We start from the raw sequence: 24165 nt of genomic DNA, 5'->3' as shown, positions 1-24165 counted from the left end.
GCGTCCGCTTCTGCTCGTTTCGTGTGCTCAGCCACTTTCAAACTTGCTCGGGGTTTGCTATAATATACTGGAACTGTCATACCTCACGGCCACCAAAAGCCAGGTCATTTTCTCAGTCATTGATTGATTGATTCAGTCTTTCATCCAGCGGCATCCCGCTCACCCTTCCCGTCCCCGTCCGTCCCTCGCCTTTCTCTTCTTCCGGACCATCCAGCTCCAATGCCGGGCCGGATCGTCCAACATGGCCCTCCAGGCCGGCAGGTCGGGCGCGCCCTCGCCCAGCCGGAGCTCGATCGCCTCGACCGCCAGCGCGAGGTACTTGCGCGCGCCCCGCCCGCTGCCGGCGGCGCTGTACACCAGCGCCGCGTAGCAGTACGCCGGGTCGAGGTAGCCGTCCAGGCCCTCGGCGCGGAGCAGCCGGACGAGGCGCTCGGCGTGCGTGACCCCCGCGGCGGAGGCGGGGTCGGACCACCCCCTTGCCAGCGCGTCTTGGAGGGCGGCGATCTCGGACAGGACTGTGTCGGCGTCTGCGTCTGCGTCTGCGGTGGCACCGGTGTCTCTGCCGCCCCTGAGGCACCGCGAGCAGGCGCATGTGAAATGGAAGGCGTCGGATAGGTATTTCTGCCGCACGGCGCGAGGCTCGAGCGGGTTGGTGTACGCGATGGTGATTTCCTCGTCCTTGCGGATGGGGCGCGTCGCGCGTACGACGTGGGCCAGTGTCGAGGCGTTGGTGTGGAAGATGGCGTTGGGCGCGCAGTCGTGGTTCATCCGCGACGCCTCGGGGATGATGGCCAGGTGGGCAGCCGCCGCCTCCGAGCTGGGAGCATCTGCCTTCCCCTTGCCGAGTCGCATCTCAAACGAGTTCGCGCCGGCGATGTCCTGCGCCAGGATGCCCGGGTCGTCCGAGATGGTGGCCAGCTTCAGGTACGCCTCGCGCGACGGGGCGGGTAGCTGGGCGATTGCCAGCTGGAGAAACGTCTCGCGCTGGTCCTTCGGGAGGATGGCTTCCTTGTACGCGAGTAGGACGGGAGTATACGCCGTGATTGTGTCGCCACGGCGAAGGTCGTGTTTGGCGAGCATGCCGATCCCCTTGCCGGGGACTGGATGAGTATACCATGCGCCTGAGAAACCGTTGATACCTAGCGTATCTAACAAAGGTGGGTCTTGTAAGGAGGCCAGAACGGCGGCAAATTCTCCTGCGATTTCCGGCGTGGTAAATATCGAGATGCCTCTGCCGTTGCTGAAGTATCGGTCTGTGTACACGCACAGTTCGCTCCCGATCAGGCTGAGCTTGGCCGTGCACGCTGGCTTGTATGACCAGGGCGAGAAGGCATCTGGCAGCATGCTCTCGTTGGTCGCTAGGCCGATGTCGACAACGCCAGGCTGGTATTCCTGATCGAAACTCGCCCTGTATCTGACGTCTCCCTCCCCGTGTGCCCCTGTGACAAGACCCGACAGACAAAGCAATGAAATCACGCTGCGTGTCAGCACGCCTGTCTTCCGCGACATGGCCCTCTCGAGAAGCAGAAAAAAGAGGGCTGCTCCACCACAAGCCTCTATGACAGAGGGACCAGTCTGACGAAAACAGCGACCGGAGTCAACATCAAAGAAACCAAGAACCGACCTTGTCTGAGGCCGCGAGATCAAATCACCCCGGACACCCAGCGTGTCTTGCCGTCCCTGTCATTGCGTCTGTCAATCAAGAGCTGCCACTTTTCTCGACCCAAGCCTGCCCAGCCCGAGGGTGGCGGTAAGACAACGGCGGTCGAAGTTGCAGACACCAAGAGAACCCAAGAAATACCAAGCCATGCCGGTGCCTTGGAGGCGTGTCGCAGCTGAGCGGCCTGAGGTCTTTTTTTGTTCTGCAGTAGCGCGGCGTGTCACGTCAGCAGAGCCAGGCAGCGTGGTTTCTAGAGCTTGGGTTCGTTGTTGGAGAGAGACTTGAATAGCTGTTGTCGACGGAGTGACCGCGTTGTTAATGGGCGGAAAGCAGAGAATCGCTAGACATTTTAGAGGGGAGGATTATGGCTTCTGCTGATAGCTCTGCTAAGGCCACTAGGCGTTCTTCTACTTACGCTAACCAGCTATAGTGGCACTAGCTAATAATGCGTATCAGCTGCGTCCCCTATTGCCTCCTTTGAAGTTGCTTAGGCAGGAAACTACCTATTTACCCGTTTACATGCCTTGGTACCTACTGTGTATGTCGGTGGAAGCACTACACCCATCCCCTTTTTCTAGTACACAGGCCAAGTAAATGGATTGATGAAGTAGCGACCTATACTCTGCACCTCGAAGTATATGGGTGCATCCTCACCACCAACCTCATCTCCACGGCTACTACTCTACTACTTCGATGCAGCAAGCACCCATGCCTTACAGACCACACCACCGTCGGCGGCCTTGGCCTCCTCGATCGACTTGGCCACCGCGGCAGGCCACTCCTTCTTCTCGTCCTCGGACAACGTCGCCGCCACGGGGCCCAGATACGGCCCGGTCATGAAGTCCGTCATCCCGGCCAGCCTCTCGGCGTCACCCACCACGATCGCGGTCAGGTGGACCGCGACCTTGTCGCGCTCGAAGCCGGCGCCGACCAGCGTCTGCACGAGGACGTCCTCCTGCATGAACTCCTGGCCCGCCGCGGGTAGCGGGCCCGCGCCGGGTCTGACTTTGTTCATCGCGGTGTTGAGCACGGTCGCGAACCCGAACGTCTCCCAGTTCGCGACTATGGCTGTCCCGCCGGGCTTGATCGTCCGGTGCAGTTCCCGCATCGCCAACGCGGCGTCGTTGAAGTTGGCGATGCTGAAGTTGACGATGCCGAGGTCGAAGGTGGCCTCTCCAAAGTCCAGGGATTGGGAGTCGGCGACGCGGGCGGCGACCTTGGTCCAGCCTCGAGCCGGGATCAGGCGCTGCAGCGCGTCGATCATGGCTTCGGTATAGTCTGTGGCGTAGACGGTGGGCGTTGGGAGGTCGGCGCTGTGGCAGAAGTCGAGCAACGCCGAGGTGGCAGTGCCTGGGCCCGAAGCATTGTCGTGCACAGTCACCGAGTCGGACGAGCTGAGGACGCCGCTGAGTCGTTGCTTGAGCGGCCCGTTGAAGGCTTGCAGGAGGAGGTCGTAGGTGGTGTTCGAGGTCAAGTGGGCGTATTGGGGCGCCAGGAGGGTGAAGTAGAGTTGGAACTTCCGGTCGCGGTCCGTCAGATCAGGCATGGCTTGTAGGATCGTGGACAAGATGTTCGAGAAAGTCCCCTCGATCAAGATCTCGGTTCTATACTCAACGGTGCGAGATCAAACTAATCTATTGGCCAGCCCACCAGAGATACCTTCATGAGATTTGTGTTTGCTCCTGCGTATTCGACCTTCTCACAGAATCCTGGGGCCATTATTCCGTCAGGGCTCAATATATATTTGACTTCTGGCAGCAAATACTAGGCGTTGAGCGCCTTTCCAGTGATCAAAACGTGGCGCGCCGTGCATTGGAGGCCTTGCAGAAAGCCACTACCACGCTGCAGCCAAGCCGCAGCTTAGCACCATGGACGATTGGGCAGACGATCCAAAGGCGCTGATCTTGTCTCTACCGAACGAAAAGGCACGCATGCGGCCGACCTCACTCTTCCTTCTTGTGTTCATGGTTGCTGCCATCAAAGGAGGTTGATCCATCGAACAGAGGCGACCGTGATATTCGGCAACGCTGCCTGCTTCCAACCTCTACTTTGAAGGACCAGTTTCGCCTAGCATCGACACCCTATCTGCCGTTAGGGGTATCGGTTGGCTCTGCTCCAGTTGTCCGATCGGATCAGACTAGAAACATGATAACGCCCACCCCTCCTGCCTTCACGTGACAATGGGGTGGAAGGCGACCCTACGCCCGAAACTATTTGCGGAAGATAGAGAAGAGGACGTTGTGCAATCACGCAGTTCACTGGACAAGAGGCAAGATGGAACAAGAATGGATGAAAGTGATGATATGGACCTTGCCCGCTTGATTGCCATGACTAAGTAGCGCTACCTCCCTGAAGTCGTTACGTGGCATGTTTGTTTTTCATGTGACGCTGCAGTCCGTCCTTGCGTGAATAGCCACAAAAGGGTGGCCGTGACTGCTCACAGGATGCTACCGAACACCAGAACCGCTGCGGTGGGCCGTTGTCGGACGGATGGTAGGCGTCTCGATGCCGCTGGAGATCACGTCGGCTCTCAAAGCGCTGTCCTCGACAGTCAGCTTCAAGACACGGAAACGGCTTCGTGTGGACAAGCAGGTGTTTCCTTGGAACACGTCAGTCCTCGTGCTTGTGCTTGTGCTTGATGCCACGTGAAAGCACTCACGCTAGTTGTGACCGACTCTGTGCCGGTCGTTCGCAGTACGGACAAATCAAGCTTGGATCACGCTGAAATTCTGTTGCGGAAGGAGTGTCTTGCGCTGGCTGATGGGACGAATCAAGCGGCCCTGCGAACAGGTCATCGTCTTCGAGTGGCGCAAGGGTCGGGAGAGGAAATGCTTGAGGACTGTGTTCAGATTGCTCGTGGAGTACGCTGCTGGGCGGTGCTCCGACAGGATTGCGACGCAAATCTAGCTGCCAAGGCTCGATGCAGTGTCCCGGTGCGAAGCTGTCAGTTCGTGGTGGATGTAGATGAAGTTGATGGTTTGCACCGGTCTCCTGGATAAGTCTTGGAGACGACGGCCGCGAAATGTAACCCTAGGAGCTGGTGGCGGACAGTAATGGCCTGTCGGGGTATTCTCACGAGATACCGAAAGACAGTCCTTTCAAGCAAAAGCAAAGAGCGAAGAACACTGGATGACCACCTCTGAAGGAGTGAAGAGGTGATGAAGAGAACCAGGATCCGATGGCGCCAGAATCGGAGCACGCTGCAGTCTTATACTGTACCATGCATCGTACCAGATAGACTCGATCCACCCACTCGAGACTCGTGCGCTGCAGTCTGGCCGCTGGTGGCTTGGCCGTTTGTCATTCGACCAATTGTAGACAGGATGAATGCGCCAAACACCAATAAGCATCCTTTGGCGTTCCACACCTGTTCTGACGCGTCGCCGATTGTCCTATGGACGTGCAAGGACGAAGGCCAAAGCAAGGACGGGAGTGCACCTCATCGTGCGGACGGCATATCACTCGAAAGACAAGCGAGCGTCGCCGTGGAGGTGTATAAAGTACAGCTAGGCATCTGTGAATAGAAGCTGTACAGGGACATCTCTTTTCCCCAAAGTAGAGCTCATCCACCATGGCGCCCTTTATCGTCGACAACGAAGTCAAGCTTCACGCACTGCTCACTCTCATCACAAAGCGTACGCGGGCAGAACAGGACCAGCTGATGTTTATCGACCTCGAGGGCGTCGATCTCGGTCGCTCAGGCACGATCGCCATTATGCAGTTGTTGATGCCACCCAGCCCGATCGTCTACCTTGTCGATGTTCACCAGCTTGAAGCGAAGGCATTCGACCTCACCACGGCAGACGGAACTAGCCTTCGAGCTGTGCTGGAGTCTCCAAACACCTTCAAAGTCTTCTTCGACATTCGCAACGACTCGGATGCCCTCCATGCCCACTTTGGCGTCAACGTCGCCGGCATCATCGATCTCCAGGTCATCGAGTTTGCCACCAGGAATCGGAGAGGCAGATACGTCAATGGACTGGCCAAGTGCATTGAAAAAGACCTACCCCACATCCCAGGCTGGTCCCTCGCCAAAGCCAAGGGGCGGCGTCTGTTTGCACCCGAGGCAGGGGGAAAGTATGGGGTCTTCCTCGAGAGACCCCTGCCGGACGAGATCCTCCAATACTGTGAGCAAGACGTGATGCTCATGCCTCGACTCCTCGCGGTATATGGCGGGAAGCTGCAAGCTGGTGTAGCCGCACAGCTCCAGGGAATTGTTGATGAACGTATTCGACTGTCCAAGACCGACACATTCATCGGCAATGGCCGACACATGGCAGTTGGGCCACATCTGGGACCAGCACGGTAGGCTGACAGGCACGTGGCGGTGTGCTCATCACTGATGCGCATCGTGTAATAGGTATCTAAAGGTGTCGACGAGCCGCGAACTACAGCTCGTCCGTTCGGCTCGACTTGTTCATTTGTGTCGCCTCGACGATAGCTGCATCGATGATTTGACCAGTCAACTCGACGCCGTACATATCAATGCCAGAGAAGCAACGGCCTCAGCACCCGAGGCCTCGAGCTTGACGCCTGTGACAAGCCCGATCGTTCAAGATGCTGCGAGCTCGTCGAGGTCACCGGGGATCACTGTGTCCAATAAACCTGTAGCTGACGAGGGCGAAAATGATGACCAGGACGATGACGGTGAGTCTCGCGGAATTCATGAAGAATGTGAGGTGACATGGCGCACAGAGTACGCGGCCATGGGCCACAACAGTGATTCTGATCCAGGACACAACAGTGATTCGGATCGAGACTACACAGCCTGCTCGGCGGAGGATTGCGGGTATTGTGGGAGGTGTGGCTATTGATTTGAGCACCGGCGATAGCTCAAGCTAAGTGTGCATGCCGTCGAAATGGTGATTCGGGGCAAAGACAATATTCAGTCCTTCCCTCGTGTCTTCGTTTCGCAAACGTTTCTTCACCGTTGATGTCTCCTTGTCATCGTTCCTCCATCGGAGAGAATACCTCGAATCTCTTGAGGTATGCTCGTAACTTGCAGAGACTGGCTCTTCGTGCAGCTGTGACGGATAACCGCCCTCTCTTGCGTTTGCTGTTTAGAAGGTATCTCTGGGAGAGATTCCTTTCTCTTCACGAATGGCATTGCTTCTTCCTCGCTGTTTGGCGACGCCCTTCGTGGAATTCCATTCGTCATTGAGACTTGCTTTGGAGAATGATTTCCTCGACTATATCGCCCAGCGTTATGATGGTCTCTTGAAAAGTGTTTTAGGCCTTTAAGGCTCGGCTTGAATTCATCGTCTACGCAAGATTCGGAAAGGTAGACCTCAAGAGGAACTCTAGAGCGCGTAGGCGAGACGGTTGACTTCTGTGCTGGACGTGGCCGCCGGTATTCGGCTCGCTCGCGGTCCGCCAGAGAAACGACAACGGCGGAGCAAATGAGGGCAAGGTGTGGTGTCTAACCAAATCACGATATATAGGTCCTGTGTTGTGGCTGATTTGAATCTGCCTCAGGGCAACTTTCGCCCATTTTTTGGCAGTGAAAGAACATGTGCTTCACGTATAATAGGCCAGCGTAGCTCTGTGTGGTCTGCAAAACACGGAGCCGAAATAATTGTGTGAGAAGGTGAAGTCTGTATCCGTATGTCGCTCGTAGCCTCGGTCTTTCGGCTGAATGCGCCTCCACCTAGACTATGGGTACCTAGGTAAGGGAGGGTAACTGGAATAAACAGTCCATGAAACCAGGCCGATGCTCGATGATCAAGGAGCTTCAACCTGTGTAGCCTAACACTCTAAGCTCACTTGCTCATCATGTCATCGACGACCGCGGATTACAAGTTTAACCAAATCGGCATCAGAGTATCCGACATCCAGCGATCCATAGGCTTCTATCAGGATGTCCTAGGCATGAAAGAACTCGGACGCATGGAGTTCGATACTGTGAAGATTTGGTTTTTGGGATACCCTGAAACGGATACTGGGGCGGGCAGGTCCTTTCTGGCGAGAGAAGGCGTCTTGGAGTTGATTTGGTCAGAGGTATGGAACCCTCCTTGACAAAGTACCACATATTAGCATATTTTTGAATGGCGAAAGCGCTAGGCTAGAAGCCTCGTTAGTACCATGGGAGCTGATTGAGGTACAGCACTCGCAAAAACATATAACCAACGCCAACGACCACCCGGGATTTGGCCTCATCAAGCTCTGCTTCACAGTTCCAGATGTATCGGCTTGCATGAAACGAATGGAAGACAACGGGGTTAAAGTCCTCAAACAGCCAGGCAGCGCGCAAGGTCTGGAAGTGGCAGCCCGCGCAGTTGGGGCAGAGGCGCCTGAGAAGGGCAGAAATCAGGGGCTTTGGAAGGCCGTCACTGGGGCAGGGTTCGTAGAGGATCCTGATGGGTATCTTATCGAACTCGTACAGTATTGAGCTTGGGCCAACGGGAGCAGTAACCACCAAGAAGGCGAGCCAGAGACACAAAAGGAAGAGAATATCTTGACGGCTTTGAGGAGCTCAACGGTCGATTGCTGCTGAATCAGAGCACAGGATGTTTGACATGGAGTCACCGCCAGAGCCAGCTGGAGAGGAGAACTCGGGCGTCTCCGTACAGACTGACAGATAACTCAGCTCGTCACATGATATACAAAAAGAACAATAAGGATTGATGTGGGATGAAAACGGCGAAGTGAAACCTGCAAGAGAGATGTGAAGTAAGAGGCTGCGACGGCGAAGGCCGATTATTATTGCGTCATCGCATTTCCTTCTGCGAACTGGGCATCTGGGCATCTGGGCTATCGATAGAGGCCTGCGCGGACTCCTGACACCCCTCCAACTCACACGACCTTCCCACCTTTCACCATACCATTCACTCTCCAAAGCCGTGGATTCTTTCTGTTCTTTATAAACACCTAGATTGTTCTGCTTCTTCAGTGCAGTCTCTCTCACATTTCCGAATCTGCTTCTGCATTCTCTCGCAATCCGCATTCGAATCAGGCTCCCTTTGTTTCTCCACCACCGCAATCACGATGCCTCTCTTCAACGTACGCTGCCTTTTCCTATCCAAGCTGACTACTACTGACTTGAGACAAAGGTCACTCTCAAAGAAAACGCTTCTCCCGAAGAGCTCAACAAGGCCAAGGAGAAGGCCAAGGCCGATGGAGGAGAGATCAAGCACGAATTTACCCTGATCAAGGGCTTCACGTAAGTTTGTTTTGTCCCTTGTGCTCTGATTCACAATCTAATGACTTGTGCCGGCAGTGTCGAGTTCCCTGATGACAAAGTCGGCGTCCTCCAGACCAACGAGCACATCCACGTCGAGCAGGACAGCGAGGTCAAGACCCAATGATCGGGCCGGGCAGTCTGAACATCCAAGGGGATTGACTGGGGGTTTTTACAATGGACTCTTCAGCAAACTTTCAATTCACGAGCTTGATGTTATACCAATCCGACTTTCATGAGCTTGATGAGAACGTTGTCACGACTGCAATGGACATCCGCGGTATACAATCCCAGAAACTTGAAAGGTCAAAGAACGCACGGGTCTGAATCGGGGTTTGGTGGACACGACTTGAACCGGACATCATGGGCTAAGATGACACAATAAAACCATATTGAATCACGTCCCTGTACATCTGCCCGCTCTAAAAATCCGTAGCCCTCCCGTTATACGTCCACTCTCCGCTGGGGCCCCATCTCAGCGGCTCGTTCTTGGGTCCGCCAATCTCCCCGGTCTTTGGGTTCCTCTCTCCCTCAAACTCGGGCTGCGCCCCTCTGACCAAGTTAGGATGTAATTCTTCTCCCGAACCCCTCGCATCGATCACGTGGTCATAAGAGTCCTGCTGTCCGTCGCCCGGACCGCCGCTGCTCGAGGCAATCCTGTCGACGCGCTCATCGACCGTGGCCTGCGCGTCGTCTCGCTCTGAGGCCGACGAGTCGGGCGACTGGTTGATCTGCGGCCGCGGCGGCGGTGTGCTCCGCTCCGTCCGAGGCGTCGAGAACGCCCCTGTCGACTGGCGCTGCAGCGCCTCGAAGATCTCCTGCTCCTCCTTGGGCAGCCGTGGCGGCGCGGGCATGCCGCGGAAACTGAACGGCGAGGCGCCCGTCGACGATGGCGACGTCTCGTCGTCTTTCCTCAGCCGCGCGGAGTGGCTCAGCTGGCGGGCGCTGCTGCGGGTCAGGCCCGGGTATGCGCACGGACACGGAAGGACATGTGTACTGGAGCTTGATTTTGAGCTTGAGATTGACCGCGGCACGGTGAAGAGGTGGGCGCGGGGAGCGGCGCAGAGGGGAGCAGAGCGTAAAGGGTATGTGGCGGCGCGCTTCATTTTCTTTTTGGGGTGGTCGTCGTCGTTCGTGGCCGGATAGAGCGGTAATGGACTTTGAAGGAGGCGAGGGGGTGTGTCTTTCTTCCTCTCTTTCTTTTCGAGTGATGCAGATAGTTGAGGGCCTCTTCCTTCGCAGCTCGTATGAAGAGGGTTGGGCTCACAGATCTGCAAGAATTCTTCGCAGATGGGAAATTTAATGGCAGTTACAACGTTGGAGAGGGATTCCAGTGGATTTTCGGAAACTGCACCGGCTGTTCTTCGGGAACCATAGCGTTGGTACGTGCCACCGATGATACGGGAATCGGAAGAGACAACGAGAAAATACAGGAAGGAAATCTTGGGTCAAGTGCAAATCGGATAATAGGTATCAGAGCTGAAGATTCAGACAAATGTCTAGGGCATTACTGCTCTATGATGCCTTCTCACAGAAAAGAAGCGAAATACAACCATCTCTATCAAGAACTAGATCAAATCAAGCTCCATACCCTCGGTGAGAGGGCCATCCACAGAAGACCTCCATTCAGGCCACTGTCGTAGTGGGTGTTGTGCTCGTCGTAGTCGTCGTCGGCGTGCTTGATGAGCCTGACGATGACGAGGCACTGGCGAGATCTGCAGCCCAAGCTCCACTGTTGAATTCCGCAAAAACTTGACTAATCTGGCCCCACGGTGTAATTGTAAAAGTGTCGATGCCCTTGACCTCATATTTGTTGGAGCCGATGCCCTGAGCGAGCCATCGCCAGGCAATCTTGTTGCAGGAAAAGAAGATATCGAGCGTCGTCAGGGTCGGAATCGGTGGCTGTGCTCCTTGTCCACCGATGAAAGCGGCCTTGCTTGGGAATGTCACGCCACCAAGCTACCAAGTTGTGAATACATATTCATTTCAAAACTTTCGAAAGAGACTTACTGGATAGCCAGCCAGGAAGTTGATGGAGTCGCTGGTGTCGGTGAAGTTATCCGCCAACAGTGCGTTCGCCTTCGTCGCAAAGTCTGGAGCTTGCGGATTCGTCAAGAATGAGGCAAAGGTGTTGACGATGTTGGTGGCTTGTGCTGGGCTGACGCAAGTATACGTCGGCGCCGTGACCCCGAGGCAAGAGCAGGCGCTGCTATAGCGAGTAGCTCCGCTGCAGGCCGAAGCGTAGGCTGGGACTGTCGGAGAAGGTACTGGACTGAAGAAAGCTGAGCAATCTGCCTGCCGGGTCGCAAGAGGTGGCTGAGCAGCTGTGCCCGTGACAGCCCTGACAGCTGTTAGCTTCGACCATCAGAAGGTCATCGGTCCATACCTTGCGCAGTTATCAGCAGCACAAACACCGCGCTCGAAGAATGAGCCAGAACCGAACGGGTTGGCAGCCACAAAAGGCGCACAGGCACCGAGAGCGAAAAGAAGAGACCTCATGGCGGAATGTATTTCGAAAATCGCTTTAAGCCAACGATGTAATGGGTAGGTTGGTTGAGTGCTTGACTGAATCCCGAAGATGTCTGTGTTCAAGGGTTGAGGAGAGATACAACACTGAATTGTAGGGGAAATCGAGCCCTTTTAATTCTTTTCGAAAACGACAACAGTACAAGACAAGAAAGGGGTCAGCACATTCATGCTCACCACCCATGCCCAAGCAATTGTAAACAATCTCAGACAAATCGAGACCGGACAAGGGGGTTCAAAAAAGGATTTGAGCAAAAATAGACGTCTAGAGCATGATTCTTTCGGTCCAATCTGGACATGTGTAACATACTGGCCCATATTGCTTCGCGAGGAAGACTTTTCGCATTGCGAGACCCGCTCAGCGAGCGCCATCAGGCTCCAGATGTGGACGGCTCATCTGAATCAGGGACTCGAGTTCAGGCAAGGCTGGACCCTCGTATTCGATGCAGTTGACATTGCAAGGAGGCCCGATAGAGCGGCTGTGGCTTGAGACAAGCTCGGGATATGTCACTGACATCCGGATGGCATCTGAGCTGGTTGGAGGGACCATCGGTTGAGTTCTCAATGGCATAATGGTGAAGGAATCCCTTGCATAGCCTGCATTTAGAGCTTCGTAATTCTCCTGGGTCTGGAATGCCGTGGTCTCAGATGGAGATTGAGCTCATGACAGGGACGATGCCAGTTGTTTCCGATGGGAGAGAGCGCCCGAGGGATTCAGGTCGGACTGGGATGAAGGAGAAGGAGATTGGTGCAAGATACTCCGTACAGTGGTGGAATCTGCCTGCGCCCAGCCTGGCACAGGAAATCGGCCTCACGCCTCACAACTCTCGCCGCTGGCCGGATTTCCCCGCATTTGCGCCTCCAAAAAATAGTCCAGGAAAAAAAAAGCAGTGACTTCAGTGTGACTCAAAGAAAATTCTCCAATAGACCTAAACAAGTTCCCAGTTCTCTCCTTAGGCTGGGTTCTTTTAATACTGCTCTAGCGAAGTGAGAAACTTCTCTGATATTGTTGTCGTTGCCGTTATCTCTGACTGCAAAATGGCGTTCTCATTGAGCAAGAGGCTAGCATGCTCTCACCTTTCCAAGCTCGCTGCTCCTTCACAGCGAGCTTCACTTAGTTGGCGACGATATGCCAGTGCAGCTGCTGTGCCCACGTCTTCCAGCATACCCGTCCAAGATGAAACTCAGATTCGGCATGAAACCTCTGTGCCCAACCCAGACCCTTCCTCCGACTCGCCGACGGCGACCTTTTTGAATCAGTCTACTCCGTACATGGTCCCTACCTACGTTCGACCCCCACCAATGATGGTGCAAGGAGAAGGGTGTACTTTGTACGATAATGAAAACAGACAGTATCTGGACTTCACTGCTGGCATAGCGGTTACTTCTCTGGGTCATAACGATCCTGAAATCACAAGACTGATTGCCCACCAAGCACAGCGATTGATCCATGCGTCCAACCTCTATCACAACCCCTGGACCCCCACCCTCTCCAAATCCCTGATCGAGGAGACGCAGAAGCAGTCGCCCGGCTCGCCTCTGACTCAAGTCTTCATCTCGAACTCTGGCTCGGAGGCCAATGAGGCTGCGTTAAAATTTGCTCGGAAGGTCATATATGCAAAAGATCCGGAGTCAAAGCAGAGAGACATTGTGTCATTTCATGGCTCTTTCCATGGGCGCACGTATGGATCACTCTCAGCCACTCCAAATAAGAAATACCAGTCCCCGTTCGGTCCCATGCTGTCTGGGTTCCGTTACGGAAAGTTCAACGACGTTGCGGGTGTCCAAGAGCTGATCAACGAGAACACTGCGGGAGTGATCGTTGAACCAATCCAGGGTGAAGGGGGTGTCAATGTTGCGACCCCTGAGTTTCTCCAAGCCCTCCGCAAGCGGTGTGACGAAGTTGGTGCGATTCTGATCTTTGACGAGATCCAGTGTGGCTTGTCAAGGACTGGAGATCTCTGGGCCTATACTGCGTCCGGTGTGCACCCCGACATCCTGACAACGGCCAAAGCCTTGGGGAACGGCATTCCCATTGGGGCAACACTCGTGTCAGGCAAGACCGTGGCACCGTACATCAAGACGGGCGACCATGGGACAACCTTCGGTGGCAATCCCTTGGCCTGTCGAGTCGCTCATCACGTCTTCGGCCGTCTCGCCAAGGCTCAACTACAGGAAGAAGTTCGAATTAAGTCGACCCTCTTTTTCAGCGCCTTCGAAACCATGAAGGAAAAGTTCCCCGGTGTCCTCTCAGAAGTCAGGGGCAAGGGTCTCATTGTCGGTTACCAGTTAAGCGACTCCGCAAAGGACAAGGCAACTGAGATCATTACTGCCGCACGAGAGCGAGGTCTTCTCGTTATCACGGCTGGAGATGGTGTTATACGAATCGTTCCGCCTCTTGTTATCTCGCACGAAGAGATCAACAGAGGGCTTGCCATCCTTGAGGACGCCATGAACGTCGTTTTTAACAAGTAAAGTCAAGTGACAGGCACCACAGGTGAACAGGAAATGGCTGGTCGCTGAAACACATTCTGGCTATGCAAGACTCACAAGCCTAGCCCGAGAGATTGGACTATGTTCTCACTTCGCCTTCTGGCACTATCATGCCATGGACGCCTTGGTAATCTGGACGTCCCGCAGGTTGCCACTTTCCGGCCAAAATCTTGCTTTCTTCGGCCAGTTTAAAGACCTCGACTTTTAGTGGTCTGCAGCATTTGATCATTTCCTTCTCACTGTCACTTCCAAAGCCCCACAAGGAAAGATCTCCACCCGGGCACGTTGACAGAGCCATCAGGAGATCCTGCTCGGCGAAAAATTCGATATAGTCGCCCGGTCGCGCAGGGCACGGATTCATGAAGTATCTGCCCTGCGAATCCAGACCCGTTACCTGGAACAGGTTGATCACGTCGTGAACATCTGATTCGTTGAGACCGAAAGGCAAGACAGCTCTTGTGAGGTTGGAGTGGCAATGATAGTCGTACGACGCCTCTGGTCCTGAGAGTAGGGTGTTGATATAGGGGTCGCATCTGGTGCCAAGAAGGTCATGAACTCTTCCTCCGGTCTCATCCACTCCGTACCAAGAGAGGGAATCGGAGATGATGGTGCACAATGGACGCATATACGGTAGGCAGGACCAGAGGCGATCACCTGTTGTTACGTGTGACGAGTGGAGCTGTTTTGTCCGAGACGCCCAGAATCTCTCGCGAGGGTTACTCGCATTCCAGATATTCAAGTCCCCTGCGGACCGTGTCAGAGCGCGAATGCTTATACAGAAATTGTTTCCCCTACCAACTTGAGGCCCCTCAGGCGTGCTGATTCTGATAATACTCTTGGCTGGAGCCTTCCAAGCACGACCTGAACGGATAGGCAAGACAAATGACTCGACAAGTTCCCTGGGACTTTGCTGAATAGACTGATACAGCTCCTGGTCGACCGTCAGGGGGGAACCGGCGGTGGGTAGATATGCGGGTTGAGGAGGAGGCAACGGCTTCCTCGCTTTCAAGCGTTCCTCGTTGGACTGAGGGACAGACATCGTCGCTCGAGAATGCCACCGATTCTAGTCTTCGGAATGCCGTCTCTTACAATCCAGGAGCTCTACTCATCCTTGTCGTGATTACACTGGATCAGAGGCTTATTTATGGGCGTCTGGATGCGGACATGTCCGACCTCCCAGCTCACGATGTTATCAAAGCTGAATGCTGGGTGCCCGAATCTACTCCAGTGCACAATACAAGCGTAGTAAGTCTCCCTTTCCGTCTCGAGCATGTCGTTAGTCATGGGCCAAAGGTCTCACACGACGCGCAAGGTGTTTAAGCCGCATTGGACCGTGAGGCACGGCGTTGTAGCAAACAACTTCGATCATCCTCTAGAGCATTTTTACGGCTCGACGCTCTAACCAGCTCAAAAATACATGAGCCATGGGGAGAATAATGCAGTTCCCATCGATCGAAACTGTCTTTATGACCAAGGGTTGTTCCTCGGTGGGACTTATATCGTGACGCCTTTTCTTCGGCTCGGGCGTCGAGTCCCTTCGCGGTACTTTGAATCGAAATTTCCCTGACACGTCCTCAGGACCCAGTGTCGCATTTTGTACCGAGTACATTTGTTTGAAAGCACGTATGCACGGTTTTCCATCTCGACGTGGGATTGTCCGCAGGCGGGCCTCCTAAGATATCACCCGCCCAAGCCAATAGTCTCTCAGAGGACCCCCTGATATACAACTTTTTGAGCGAGATTACCTCTCTAGATCGCCGGAATATGGTTGGACAAGCTCATGCAGCGCCTTCTCAGAGTGCTCTGTGGCAGCCTCTTTGTCCTTCAGAGCCTCCTGTTGGGCATGCTCGGCGCGAACGGCATTCTCGACGTCGTGCCACTCTGCACCGCCATGGTAGCGCTCTGCAAAGTAAATGTCTAATGACCCCGAAAAGAACACCTAGTCAGTCTCCGCTCGATAGCTTCGACAGGATCGAGACATACCGAGATCTTCCAAACTCTTGCCTTTGGTCTCGACGAAGAAAAATGCGAGAACGGGGACGAATATGGCGTTGAAGACTCCGAGGATAACATAGTACTTCCACGAAATGTTTTGCAAAGCTGGAGGCGTGATCTCGACTAGGGAAACAGCACGTTACTATCGCCCGCTCCTAGACGTGAAGAGTAGGATGTTTTTGTTGAGGCAACACTTACCAATCAAGAAGTTGAGGATCCAGTAACAAACTGCGAGTCACCATGGTCAGTGATTCGGGGCTCTCCACAGCGTGGTTGGGAGAAGATATGTCTGTGCTTACCAACGGAAAGTCCCATGCCGTGAGCTCTTCCTTTTAGGGGGAGAATCTCCGGAGCGTACGCCCAGGACGGGCCTAGCCAGCAGGAGCTGAAAATGGCGAAATAGATGTAAATGAAGCTGACAATGACGATGCCATAGGTCCGTGCCGAGGGCGAGGACTCCGGCGGCAGGTTGGCGAATACCCCGGCCACGATGAAGAAGCAAATCGCCTGGCCAGCGGCTCCCACAATCATAAATCCCTTGCGGCCGAATTTGTCGATGGTGAACACTGGCTATTGACCTGATAAGCAAAGGATTTCGTGCTCTAGAACAACGTAGTCTAGAGGGTCCAACGGCAGGACGTACAATCAACGACGATATCACGGAAATGACGGAGATCAGCCCACCAATCCACAGCGCGTCTTCTCGTGCTACACCAATGAAGGTGATGAGCAGCGTCGGAACGTAATAGGTAACCGAGTTAATCTAAGTACGCGGCCGGTTAGCATGGAAGAAAGAGGTCAAAGAAACAGGCACCGATCCAAAGCCTACCCCAGTGAGCTGTTGAAAGGAATTGCTGAGACATGATAGGAGAACTCGCTTCCCATTCTGACTCGGACCGCTCTTGAACTGATGAGACCGCAAGCATTAGTCTACGCAATGGTGTTCAGGTTTTGAATGACCGCCTCTTACCAGACTCTTGAACCACAGAATGCCGCTGATGTTCTCCAACCGAGCAACCTCCTCCATCTCGGTCATGGTCTTCGTAATCTCCGCGCTATCAGGTGTCGTGTCCTTGTCACCCAGTTGGACTAGCGATTGCCGGGCCTCTTCCATTTTCCCTTTGGCAACCAGCCAGCGAGGCGACTCGGGCAGGAACGGCAGGACGGAAAGTGTTGCGCCGAGGAACACGAGCTGAAAGAAGCACGGCACCTCAAATGCGGCAGCGGTGTTGTCTGAGCCGTAGCCATAGTTGATCCACTGGGCCAGAAACAGTCCAAGGGCGCAAAAGGTCAATTCAATGGACATCAGCATGCCACGGTGGTTCGCTTTTGCAACAGAATTCAGCACAAAGGGCCGACTGCAATAAATCTCCAAGGGTATTATCGTACCTTTGGCGGTCTCGGCCTGATATATGCCGATGGTAGATGTGAGTTGGCCAACTCCCACGCCAGTAACAATGCCTGGAACGCCAGATCAGCCACAAATATCCATCGTCAATGAGCTCAGCGGACACAGAAACTTACGCCCCACGATCAACTGTGATATCGTCTTGGCTGTACCGAGCACAATGGATCCAATAGTTGCGATAATGCAGCCCAGGACGATGGTTTTCTTGCGACCAAGAGTGTGCCCAAATAACATGCAGATGATGGCACCTACCGCACCGCCAATATCATACAGCGCATTGATGGTGCCCAAGAGGCCAGCCTTGGGATTGTGGAAAGTGTCTAGAAAGTATGGGGTGACAATCACTCCAGAGAACACTCCCTGGTCATAGCCAAACAGGAAGAAGCCGGATGAGCAGGCGAAGGTGATCGCAGCCTGCAGGGCGGTGCCACGTAGTTTGCCAGGGAAATTCAACATCTTGGGCAACAGCTCTGAACAACGATAGTCTCTGAGAGATTAAGATATGAACATCTCAGACGAGGAAGGGATGTAAGGGTAGATTTAAAAGAGCACATTCTAGTTGGCATCAGGCTGTGCGGGTTCTGGGCTGATTGTCGGGGTAGTGCCCGGGGAAGACATATTTGGTACTCTGGGTAGAACAAGCGGATCCAACCCGGGAGAGACCTATGAATCTGTCCAGTTTCCACTGAATCTGCTGCTCAGAAGCTGTTGATACCACATACGCTCCCGATGAGGTTCTGTTGCTTCAGATCCGGCCGGATCGGATGTAGCCGAAACGAGGCTGCCCGATCAGGAGTCCGGGATCCACTTCGGGTAGCCTCGTGCCTGGTCCTCCTGTCTTCAAGCCTCCAATTCTACTGAAGGGCTGCCCTTTATCGGATCCTTGCACCGTATGAAACTACCCTCTCCTTCCACTACGAGTAGGACACCATACGCGATTTGCGTCAAGTTCAATCATAGCCCTAATATTGATATATTATTCCATTACATCCCTGCATAGAGAATAGACCTCTTGTGACAAATACAGAACCTATTTTCCGCCTTTTCACGAGCCACAATTGATCAGGAAACCGGTTAGAATGGGGGCGGCAGTAGAGCGCCGTTCGATCAATGATCTTCGGCCCATCAAAGTCATGGTCATTGGCGCTGGAGTTTCTGGAATCATCGCCGGAATCCGCTTTCCTCAGCGTATTCCCAACCTCGACCTCGTCATCTATGACAAGAATCCAGACGTTGGCGGGACATGGTTTGAAAACAGATATCCTGGCATCGCTTGTGGTAGGCTCGCCATCTCTGATCACTCCCTGTGGTTGAAACAGCGTTGACCCAGATGCGAGGACAGACATTCCAGCACACTCGTATCAGTTAACCTTTGAGCCCAACCCGAGATGGCCGGAATTCTATGCTTCGGGCAGAGACATCCACAACTACTGGAAAGGCGTGGCAGCCAAATATGGAGTGAACAAGTATGTCAAGCTCAACACCAAAGTCATCGAGGCACGGTTCGACGAATCCGCATCCAAGTGGTACGTCAAGCTCTGTCGAACCGATTCGGGAGAGATCTTCGAGGACACCGCAGATGTACTGTACAACTGCATCGGCGCTTTGAATGAGTGGAAGTGGCCTCAGATCAAGGGCCTGCACGATTTCAAGGGCGAGCTGCTTCACAGCGCAAACTGGGACGAAAACTGGGACCCGACTGTAAGCTGAAACTGGTTGCCCTTCACAGTTACAGGGCATCACTGACGATCGAGGCAGAACAAGACGGTGGCTGTGATCGGCTCTGGATCCAGTGCCATTCAGATAGTTCCTTGTCTGCAGCCAAAAGTGAAGAGACTCGACAACTATGTTCGAGGCCGTACATGGATCTCGCCGCCATTCGCTCCGAGCGAAGTGGAAAAGCACACTTCGGAAGAGGCCAATTGTAGGAGAAGCCCACCCCATGGTTAGACCAGCGATGAACCACTGATGAAAATACCAGTTCGATTCAGTGAAGAGGAGATCCAACAATTTCTCGACGATCCAGAGTTTTATCACGCCTACAGGAAAAGTAAGTCTTGACATCTAGAGCGCCCAAAAAAACAACCCCAATGAAAACTGACCTTAGGGGGCCAGAGATTGAACAAGAACTCCAGTCTTTCCATGGCATCACATTTCGGGGGGCGCTCTCCCAGGATGCCTCGGCGTCCTTCAAGAAGAGCATGGCGGCCAAGCTGGCAGCGAAACCAGAAATTTTAGACAAGCTCGTCCCCGACTTTCCGCCAGCATGTCGACGACTGACGCCGGGACCGGGATATCTCACGGCTCTGACCAAAAGCAATGTCGACTTCATCACCACCGAAATTGCCCACGTCACCGAGGAAGGCGTCGTGACCAAAGACGGCACTACTCGCGCAGTCGACGCCCTCATCTGCGCCACGGGCTTCGATACCACATGGACAGGCCGCTTCCCCATCATCGGACGCCAGGGGCGTCTCCTGGCCGAGAAATGGGCAGAATACCCCAAGACCTACATCGGCGTGACGACCGACGAATTTCCTAACATGTTCATGTCGCTCGGTCCCTCGACCGCCCTAGGCACAGGCAGTCTTAGCATCGTTCTCGAGCGGATCGGCGACTATGTCTGCGCGGCCATCCAAAAGATGCAGCGAGAGGCGATCCGCTCCATCGAAGCAAAGTCCAGGGCCGTCGAGACCTTTTACCAGTACAGCCTGGACTACTTTGCCGACACGGTCTTCACCTTGCCCTGCCGCTCGTGGTACAAGGGCGGCACTGTCGACGGCAAAGTCTCCGCTTTATGGCCAGGTGAGAACGACCAGTTAACTGCGGCCTTCCTCGTCCTTGAACAAGCACTGACCAAAATCTTCGACAGGCTCTTCGCTGCATTGCCTGCAAGTCTTGCAACACCCGCGATGGGAGGACTACGAGTACGAAATGGTACACGACAACGACGCGGCATGGTTAGGGGATGGCTGGACCGTCGCCGAGCGCCAGGAAGGCTTGGACAGAGCCGAGTATCTTAATCCGGAGAACATCGATTTCCCGCCCGTGCCAGAAGGACTTCTGAATGGGCACTCGACAGCAACCGTCTAGGGATGTCTTCGACCGCAAAGAATGAAACATGCCATTTCACCTCGTCTTCGGCGGCATGAGGCCGATTTGCGAACATTACAGCTCTGTCTCGGAAACAATGTTGGTAGAGGAGGTGCTAGAGAAGGTGAGGAAGGCTATTGGGTTGTGGATCTCGAGATGAGAAAATCCTATATTAGTCTACCTAGATGATCATCTGAGATACCATCTTCTATCCCGAAAGGTCTCCATCAGTTCACGCCAGTTGGAAAAGATGGTTAGATTTAGTGCATTGGTAGAACCAGTCTCACAGACACCAATTTTGGCAACAGTGCCTTTTCCGTAACATGAATCCATCTATTCTCGCCTTTATAGGCATCGCCATCATCTCGGGATTGCGATGCTGTGGGATGAATTCCATATCTGTGTGCCTGGTGATAAGATGGTAGATAATACCCAGCCTGGAACACGAAGGTGGGAAGTTCAGGATCGATGACGAAGAAACACGATTATTGCAAAGACAGGAAAGAGTCCAGGCCTCGTCAGGATCACTACTCTCCTAGAAATAGGACCCCATCCCGGAGAGGTACCGAAGAAAATGGCCCGGTTCGGGATTGGTGAAGATAGCACATACACAGAGAGAGTGCGTATATGCGGTTCCGATCCGACGACCTGTTGGGTTAATGTTTGGAAACTTCATCAGTGTTGAAGCTGATGAGGTCGGGAGACTCGCGACTCCAGTTCACTGGGCTCCTGCAGGTCTGAAATTCTGGCCATCAACTTCTTGGTGAATTGTTTTCTGATCTTGCGCCTCGCACTTCTTGAAGCCCTCCCTTGAATCGAAGATAACGTCCACACCCAGCTATGCCCGTGGCAATCATCACAGGCTCTGCCAGCGGGATCGGGCTCGCTCTGTCTCGACACTTCCACGAGCAAGGCTGGGCGGTCGCCCTCGCGGATGTCAACGTCCTAGCCGGCAAACGGGTGGCCCAGGAACTCGGCGACCGGGTCTTTTTCCACCAGACGGACGTTTCGAACTGGGACGAAGTGGCCTCGCTCTTCAGGGAGACCAAAGCGAAGTTCGGCCGCGTGGACTTTGTCGCCGCCAACGCCGGCGTGGTCGATCTCCAGAGCCTGTACGAGAACCAGGGAGGGGACGAACCGGAGAAGCCAAACCTCAAGACGATCGACATCGACCTGATCGGCCCGATCTACTGCCTGTGGCTGGCGACACACTACTTCCGACAAAACGACGGTCAGGGAGGCTCCATTGCCATCACGAGCTCCAGTGCCGGGCTCTACGCATTCCACACCAATCCACAGTACGCCGCGGCAAAGCATGGAGTGCGTATTATCAAAAGAGACCAGTTGCCCCGAAACTCACTCGGTGTAAAGCAATTCAGGATGCCTGGCTGACTGGTGAAACCTAGATCGTGGGCCTCGTTCGATCGGCGGCACCGGTGCTGCAGAAGGAGAACATAAGAGTGAACTGCGTCTGCCCTGCCTTTGTGCCGACAAACCTCGCCCCGGCCTCCCTGCTCAGCGCGATGCCCAAGGAGCACCTGACCCCCATGAGCACCATTGTACGGGCGTTTGATAGCTTTGCAACGGATGCAAGCCTGGTCGGAAAGGTGGCCGAATGCTCCTTGGGGGACATCTATTACAGGGACCAAGTCGAGTATTGTAATGAGAGCGAGCGCTGGATCTTTGAAGAGAGCAAGAAAATCTGGGAAGAGGGGTTCAAAGTTTGATTCTGAAGGGATAATATATCCAGTAACTGGAATGCCTGAGCCTCTGCTCTCTGTGCTCGATTTCGAAAGACTCGTGGTTACATTTCAAGCACAAGACTCTCTGTCTTTCAATTCTCTTTTCCCAGATGCTATCTTTCGGCATACATTGAAGGGGGCCTGTCGGCGTCATTTCACTGTCCGTTGAGTCCGTTGGTGCTGTTCACAGCCGGGGTCGTGCCGCTGGGATCTTTTCCCTTGCTGTGGTTGACCCAATTCGAACCCTTAGATGATCAGGAGTGTACTTAATTTGGGTTAGGAACTTGATCAGACTTACCGCACCCAGAGCTTTGACAGATAGGTCCAATCTTTTGCTAGGTTCTTCCCCAAGCCAGATGGGCTGTGTCTCGTCCAGACCCTGTTCGATCTCCCATGCTGCTCCCCCTTCAACATAGAGCGCGGCGCCTTTGATGACGTTCGCTGAGGCGATATGAACGATGACGCGAGCAACATCTGCGGGTGTGTTTGTTGGGAGACCGGCTTTCGTCCAGTCGTCTTTGATTCCTTCAACCATCCCAGTGAGAGTCATGGAAGGACAGACGCAGTTGATGCGGACCTTAGAAGCCAGGGGTGGGAAAGATCTCAAGCTTCGCATCAGCCCCATCACCCCATGCTTGCTGGCCTTCTCAAGGATCAGCAAATGAACGGACTCAAACCGCACTGAGAGAGACTGGTAGACCGACCTGATACACGAACAGGCCAGGGTACTCCTTGAAGCCCGCCACTGAAGAAATCAGGGTCAGGCTTTTGTCCTCCGATGACTGCTGGCCTTGCTTCAAAAACACCGCGGCGATCTGAGCGAAGTACAGCGTGCCATTCAAATTGACATCGAGAACGATCGTGGTAGGTTTCTGTCGGTTCACATTGTCAACGGTCTCTTCAACTAGGAGAACAGAGTTTTGCCTGATTTTGTCTGACCCTCTTCACGCTCTCGACGGTCTCTGCAGGATCGAACCAGCCAGCGACTTCTGCCAGGCCAGCAATATTGGCCGCTATGTCAACTCGGCCAAAGGTCTCGAAAGCGGTCTGGAACAGTCGGTAGACATGATCGTAGTCCGTTAAGTTGGTGGGTACGAATTTAAGTCGAGTCTTCATGTCTTTGTTCCCGGAGATGAGCTTCTCGACCTTTGCATTCCCTGCAGTCTCGTCGATGTCGCCGAACACAACATTGCAGCCGCGAGCCAGGAAAGCGTCCACTGTCGCTGCGCCAATGCCGCTGCTGCCCCCTGCGTGGCCTGGTTAGTCCTATGTTCGTCTTCGACATGCGAGGACAGTATACCTGTCAGCACCACGACCTTCGACCCAAGTTGTCCACCGGTGGACTCGTCAACTATGATGCGAGGCATGGCGGTGATCGAGACTCAGATATCTGTAGAGTGGAATAGAACTTAGTTCTGCAAGTGCTTCTCAGTCCCAAATCAAGTGGTGCCCAGCAGTGGCCGGTGTATGACACTCTTGTATACCAACAGCATTTTGGCAGCTCCCACGACCTCTGAACGCTATTCGCAGCCAGCGGTCCCGGATCATCATCCTGGGCTTTGACAAAGAAGTCGCGACCCTGACGCAGGCCTATCGGGAACTCTACCGGTCTTCGGGGCATTCAACCCACGTGCGCAGGCTTTCCGAAAGATCTCGCCTTTTTCGGATGTATATATCGATGTCTTTTCGACACAGAGGACAATAAGAATATAATCAGGCTCCTCAGGAGGCCCAGCATGTATACAACAGAAATATCTTGCCAGACATCGCGCCGAAATGGTCTTCTCGAACACTGGATGCCCGAACAACATTTTCATCAGGGTCGACCAAAATGAAGAGCTCTGTTCGAACAGGCATTTGTTCCCGTTCGAGGGATATTATTCGACAGATTTCACCAGAAACGAGCTCGCATCACACCGGACCCTGATTATCCAGGCCATTGTTTACTCATGCACGGTCCAGAGAGAGGGAGAGACCCAGACTTGGACTTACCCATGACCACTCCTTGCATCGGAAGTGGCACCTCTCGCCTAGTCTGCGGAGTTCGGATGGTTTTCAGCTCCCTCTAGTC

At 54.0% G+C, this 24165-nt stretch overlaps 8 protein-coding genes across 8 annotated transcripts; 3 read left to right on the top strand and 5 right to left on the bottom strand.

Moving 5' to 3' along the window:
- Positions 1-159: 159 nt before the first annotated feature.
- Positions 160-1677, bottom strand: PV07_01906 (uncharacterized protein; the record flags this gene model as incomplete). The annotated part of the gene is made up of 1 exon (XM_016388481.1): positions 160-1677. The coding sequence occupies exon 1, from the start codon at positions 1507-1509 to the stop codon at positions 160-162; it is 1350 nt and encodes a 449-aa protein (XP_016255409.1). The 5' UTR covers positions 1510-1677.
- A 496-nt stretch (positions 1678-2173) lies between these two features.
- Positions 2174-3360, bottom strand: PV07_01905 (uncharacterized protein). The gene has a single exon (XM_016388480.1). It carries the CDS (start codon positions 3204-3206, stop codon positions 2346-2348), a length of 861 nt encoding a protein of 286 aa, XP_016255408.1. The 5' UTR covers positions 3207-3360; the 3' UTR covers positions 2174-2345.
- A 1713-nt stretch (positions 3361-5073) lies between these two features.
- PV07_01904 (uncharacterized protein) lies at positions 5074-6593 on the top strand. Its single transcript, XM_016388479.1, has 3 exons — positions 5074-5965; positions 6021-6307; positions 6356-6593. Exons 1-3 carry the CDS (start codon positions 5232-5234, stop codon positions 6472-6474), a joined length of 1140 nt encoding a protein of 379 aa, XP_016255407.1. The 5' UTR covers positions 5074-5231; the 3' UTR covers positions 6475-6593.
- A 1842-nt stretch (positions 6594-8435) lies between these two features.
- PV07_01903 (uncharacterized protein) lies at positions 8436-9281 on the top strand. Its single transcript, XM_016388478.1, has 3 exons — positions 8436-8659; positions 8710-8819; positions 8877-9281. The coding sequence occupies exons 1-3, from the start codon at positions 8645-8647 to the stop codon at positions 8962-8964; spliced, it is 213 nt and encodes a 70-aa protein (XP_016255406.1). The 5' UTR covers positions 8436-8644; the 3' UTR covers positions 8965-9281.
- Positions 8994-10136, bottom strand: PV07_01902 (uncharacterized protein). Its single transcript, XM_016388477.1, has one exon. It carries the CDS (start codon positions 9941-9943, stop codon positions 9260-9262), a length of 684 nt encoding a protein of 227 aa, XP_016255405.1. The 5' UTR covers positions 9944-10136; the 3' UTR covers positions 8994-9259.
- A 148-nt stretch (positions 10137-10284) lies between these two features.
- On the bottom strand, positions 10285-12111 carry PV07_01901 (uncharacterized protein). Its single transcript, XM_016388476.1, has 3 exons — positions 11224-12111; positions 10848-11178; positions 10285-10796 (listed from the first exon to the last, which is right to left on the bottom strand). The coding sequence occupies exons 1-3, from the start codon at positions 11334-11336 to the stop codon at positions 10464-10466; spliced, it is 777 nt and encodes a 258-aa protein (XP_016255404.1). The 5' UTR covers positions 11337-12111; the 3' UTR covers positions 10285-10463.
- A 141-nt stretch (positions 12112-12252) lies between these two features.
- On the top strand, positions 12253-15262 carry PV07_01899 (uncharacterized protein). The gene has a single exon (XM_016388474.1). It carries the CDS (start codon positions 12402-12404, stop codon positions 13836-13838), a length of 1437 nt encoding a protein of 478 aa, XP_016255402.1. The 5' UTR covers positions 12253-12401; the 3' UTR covers positions 13839-15262.
- On the bottom strand, positions 13936-14895 carry PV07_01900 (uncharacterized protein; the record flags this gene model as incomplete). Its single annotated transcript, XM_016388475.1, has 2 exons — positions 13936-14600; positions 14652-14895. 2 exons carry the CDS (start codon positions 14893-14895, stop codon positions 13936-13938), a joined length of 909 nt encoding a protein of 302 aa, XP_016255403.1.
- Positions 15263-24165: the final 8903 nt, after the last annotated feature.

Source organism: Cladophialophora immunda (assembly GCF_000835495.1).
Source record: "Cladophialophora immunda strain CBS 83496 unplaced genomic scaffold supercont1.1, whole genome shotgun sequence".
NCBI classification, from domain to species: Eukaryota; Fungi; Ascomycota; class Eurotiomycetes; order Chaetothyriales; family Herpotrichiellaceae; genus Cladophialophora; species Cladophialophora immunda.
The sequence above is the reverse complement of the archived record's forward strand: the minus strand, read 5'-3'. Positions and strand labels throughout refer to the sequence as shown.

Bases quoted from the DNA above. Each gene is read 5' to 3' on its own strand.
- PV07_01902 (XM_016388477.1), bottom strand. From the start codon at position 9,943: ATGAAGCGCGCCGCCACATACCCTTTACGCTCTGCTCCCCTCTGCGCC.
- PV07_01901 (XM_016388476.1), bottom strand. From the start codon at position 11,336: ATGAGGTCTCTTCTTTTCGCTCTCGGTGCCTGTGCGCCTTTTGTGGCT. The intron at 11,179-11,223 runs GTATGGACCGAT...AACAGCTGTCAG, and splicing joins GCTGCTGATAACTGCGCAAG to GGCTGTCACGGGCACAGCTG. The intron at 10,797-10,847 runs GTAAGTCTCTTT...ACAACTTGGTAG, and splicing joins ACTTCCTGGCTGGCTATCCA to CTTGGTGGCGTGACATTCCC.
- PV07_01899 (XM_016388474.1), top strand. From the start codon at position 12,402: ATGGCGTTCTCATTGAGCAAGAGGCTAGCATGCTCTCACCTTTCCAAG.
- PV07_01903 (XM_016388478.1), top strand. The intron at 8,820-8,876 runs GTAAGTTTGTTT...TTGTGCCGGCAG, and splicing joins ACCCTGATCAAGGGCTTCAC to TGTCGAGTTCCCTGATGACA.
- PV07_01905 (XM_016388480.1), bottom strand. From the start codon at position 3,206: ATGCCTGATCTGACGGACCGCGACCGGAAGTTCCAACTCTACTTCACC.
- PV07_01904 (XM_016388479.1), top strand. From the start codon at position 5,232: ATGGCGCCCTTTATCGTCGACAACGAAGTCAAGCTTCACGCACTGCTC. The intron at 5,966-6,020 runs GTAGGCTGACAG...ATCGTGTAATAG, and splicing joins CCACATCTGGGACCAGCACG to GTATCTAAAGGTGTCGACGA. The intron at 6,308-6,355 runs GTGAGTCTCGCG...CATGGCGCACAG, and splicing joins TGATGACCAGGACGATGACG to AGTACGCGGCCATGGGCCAC.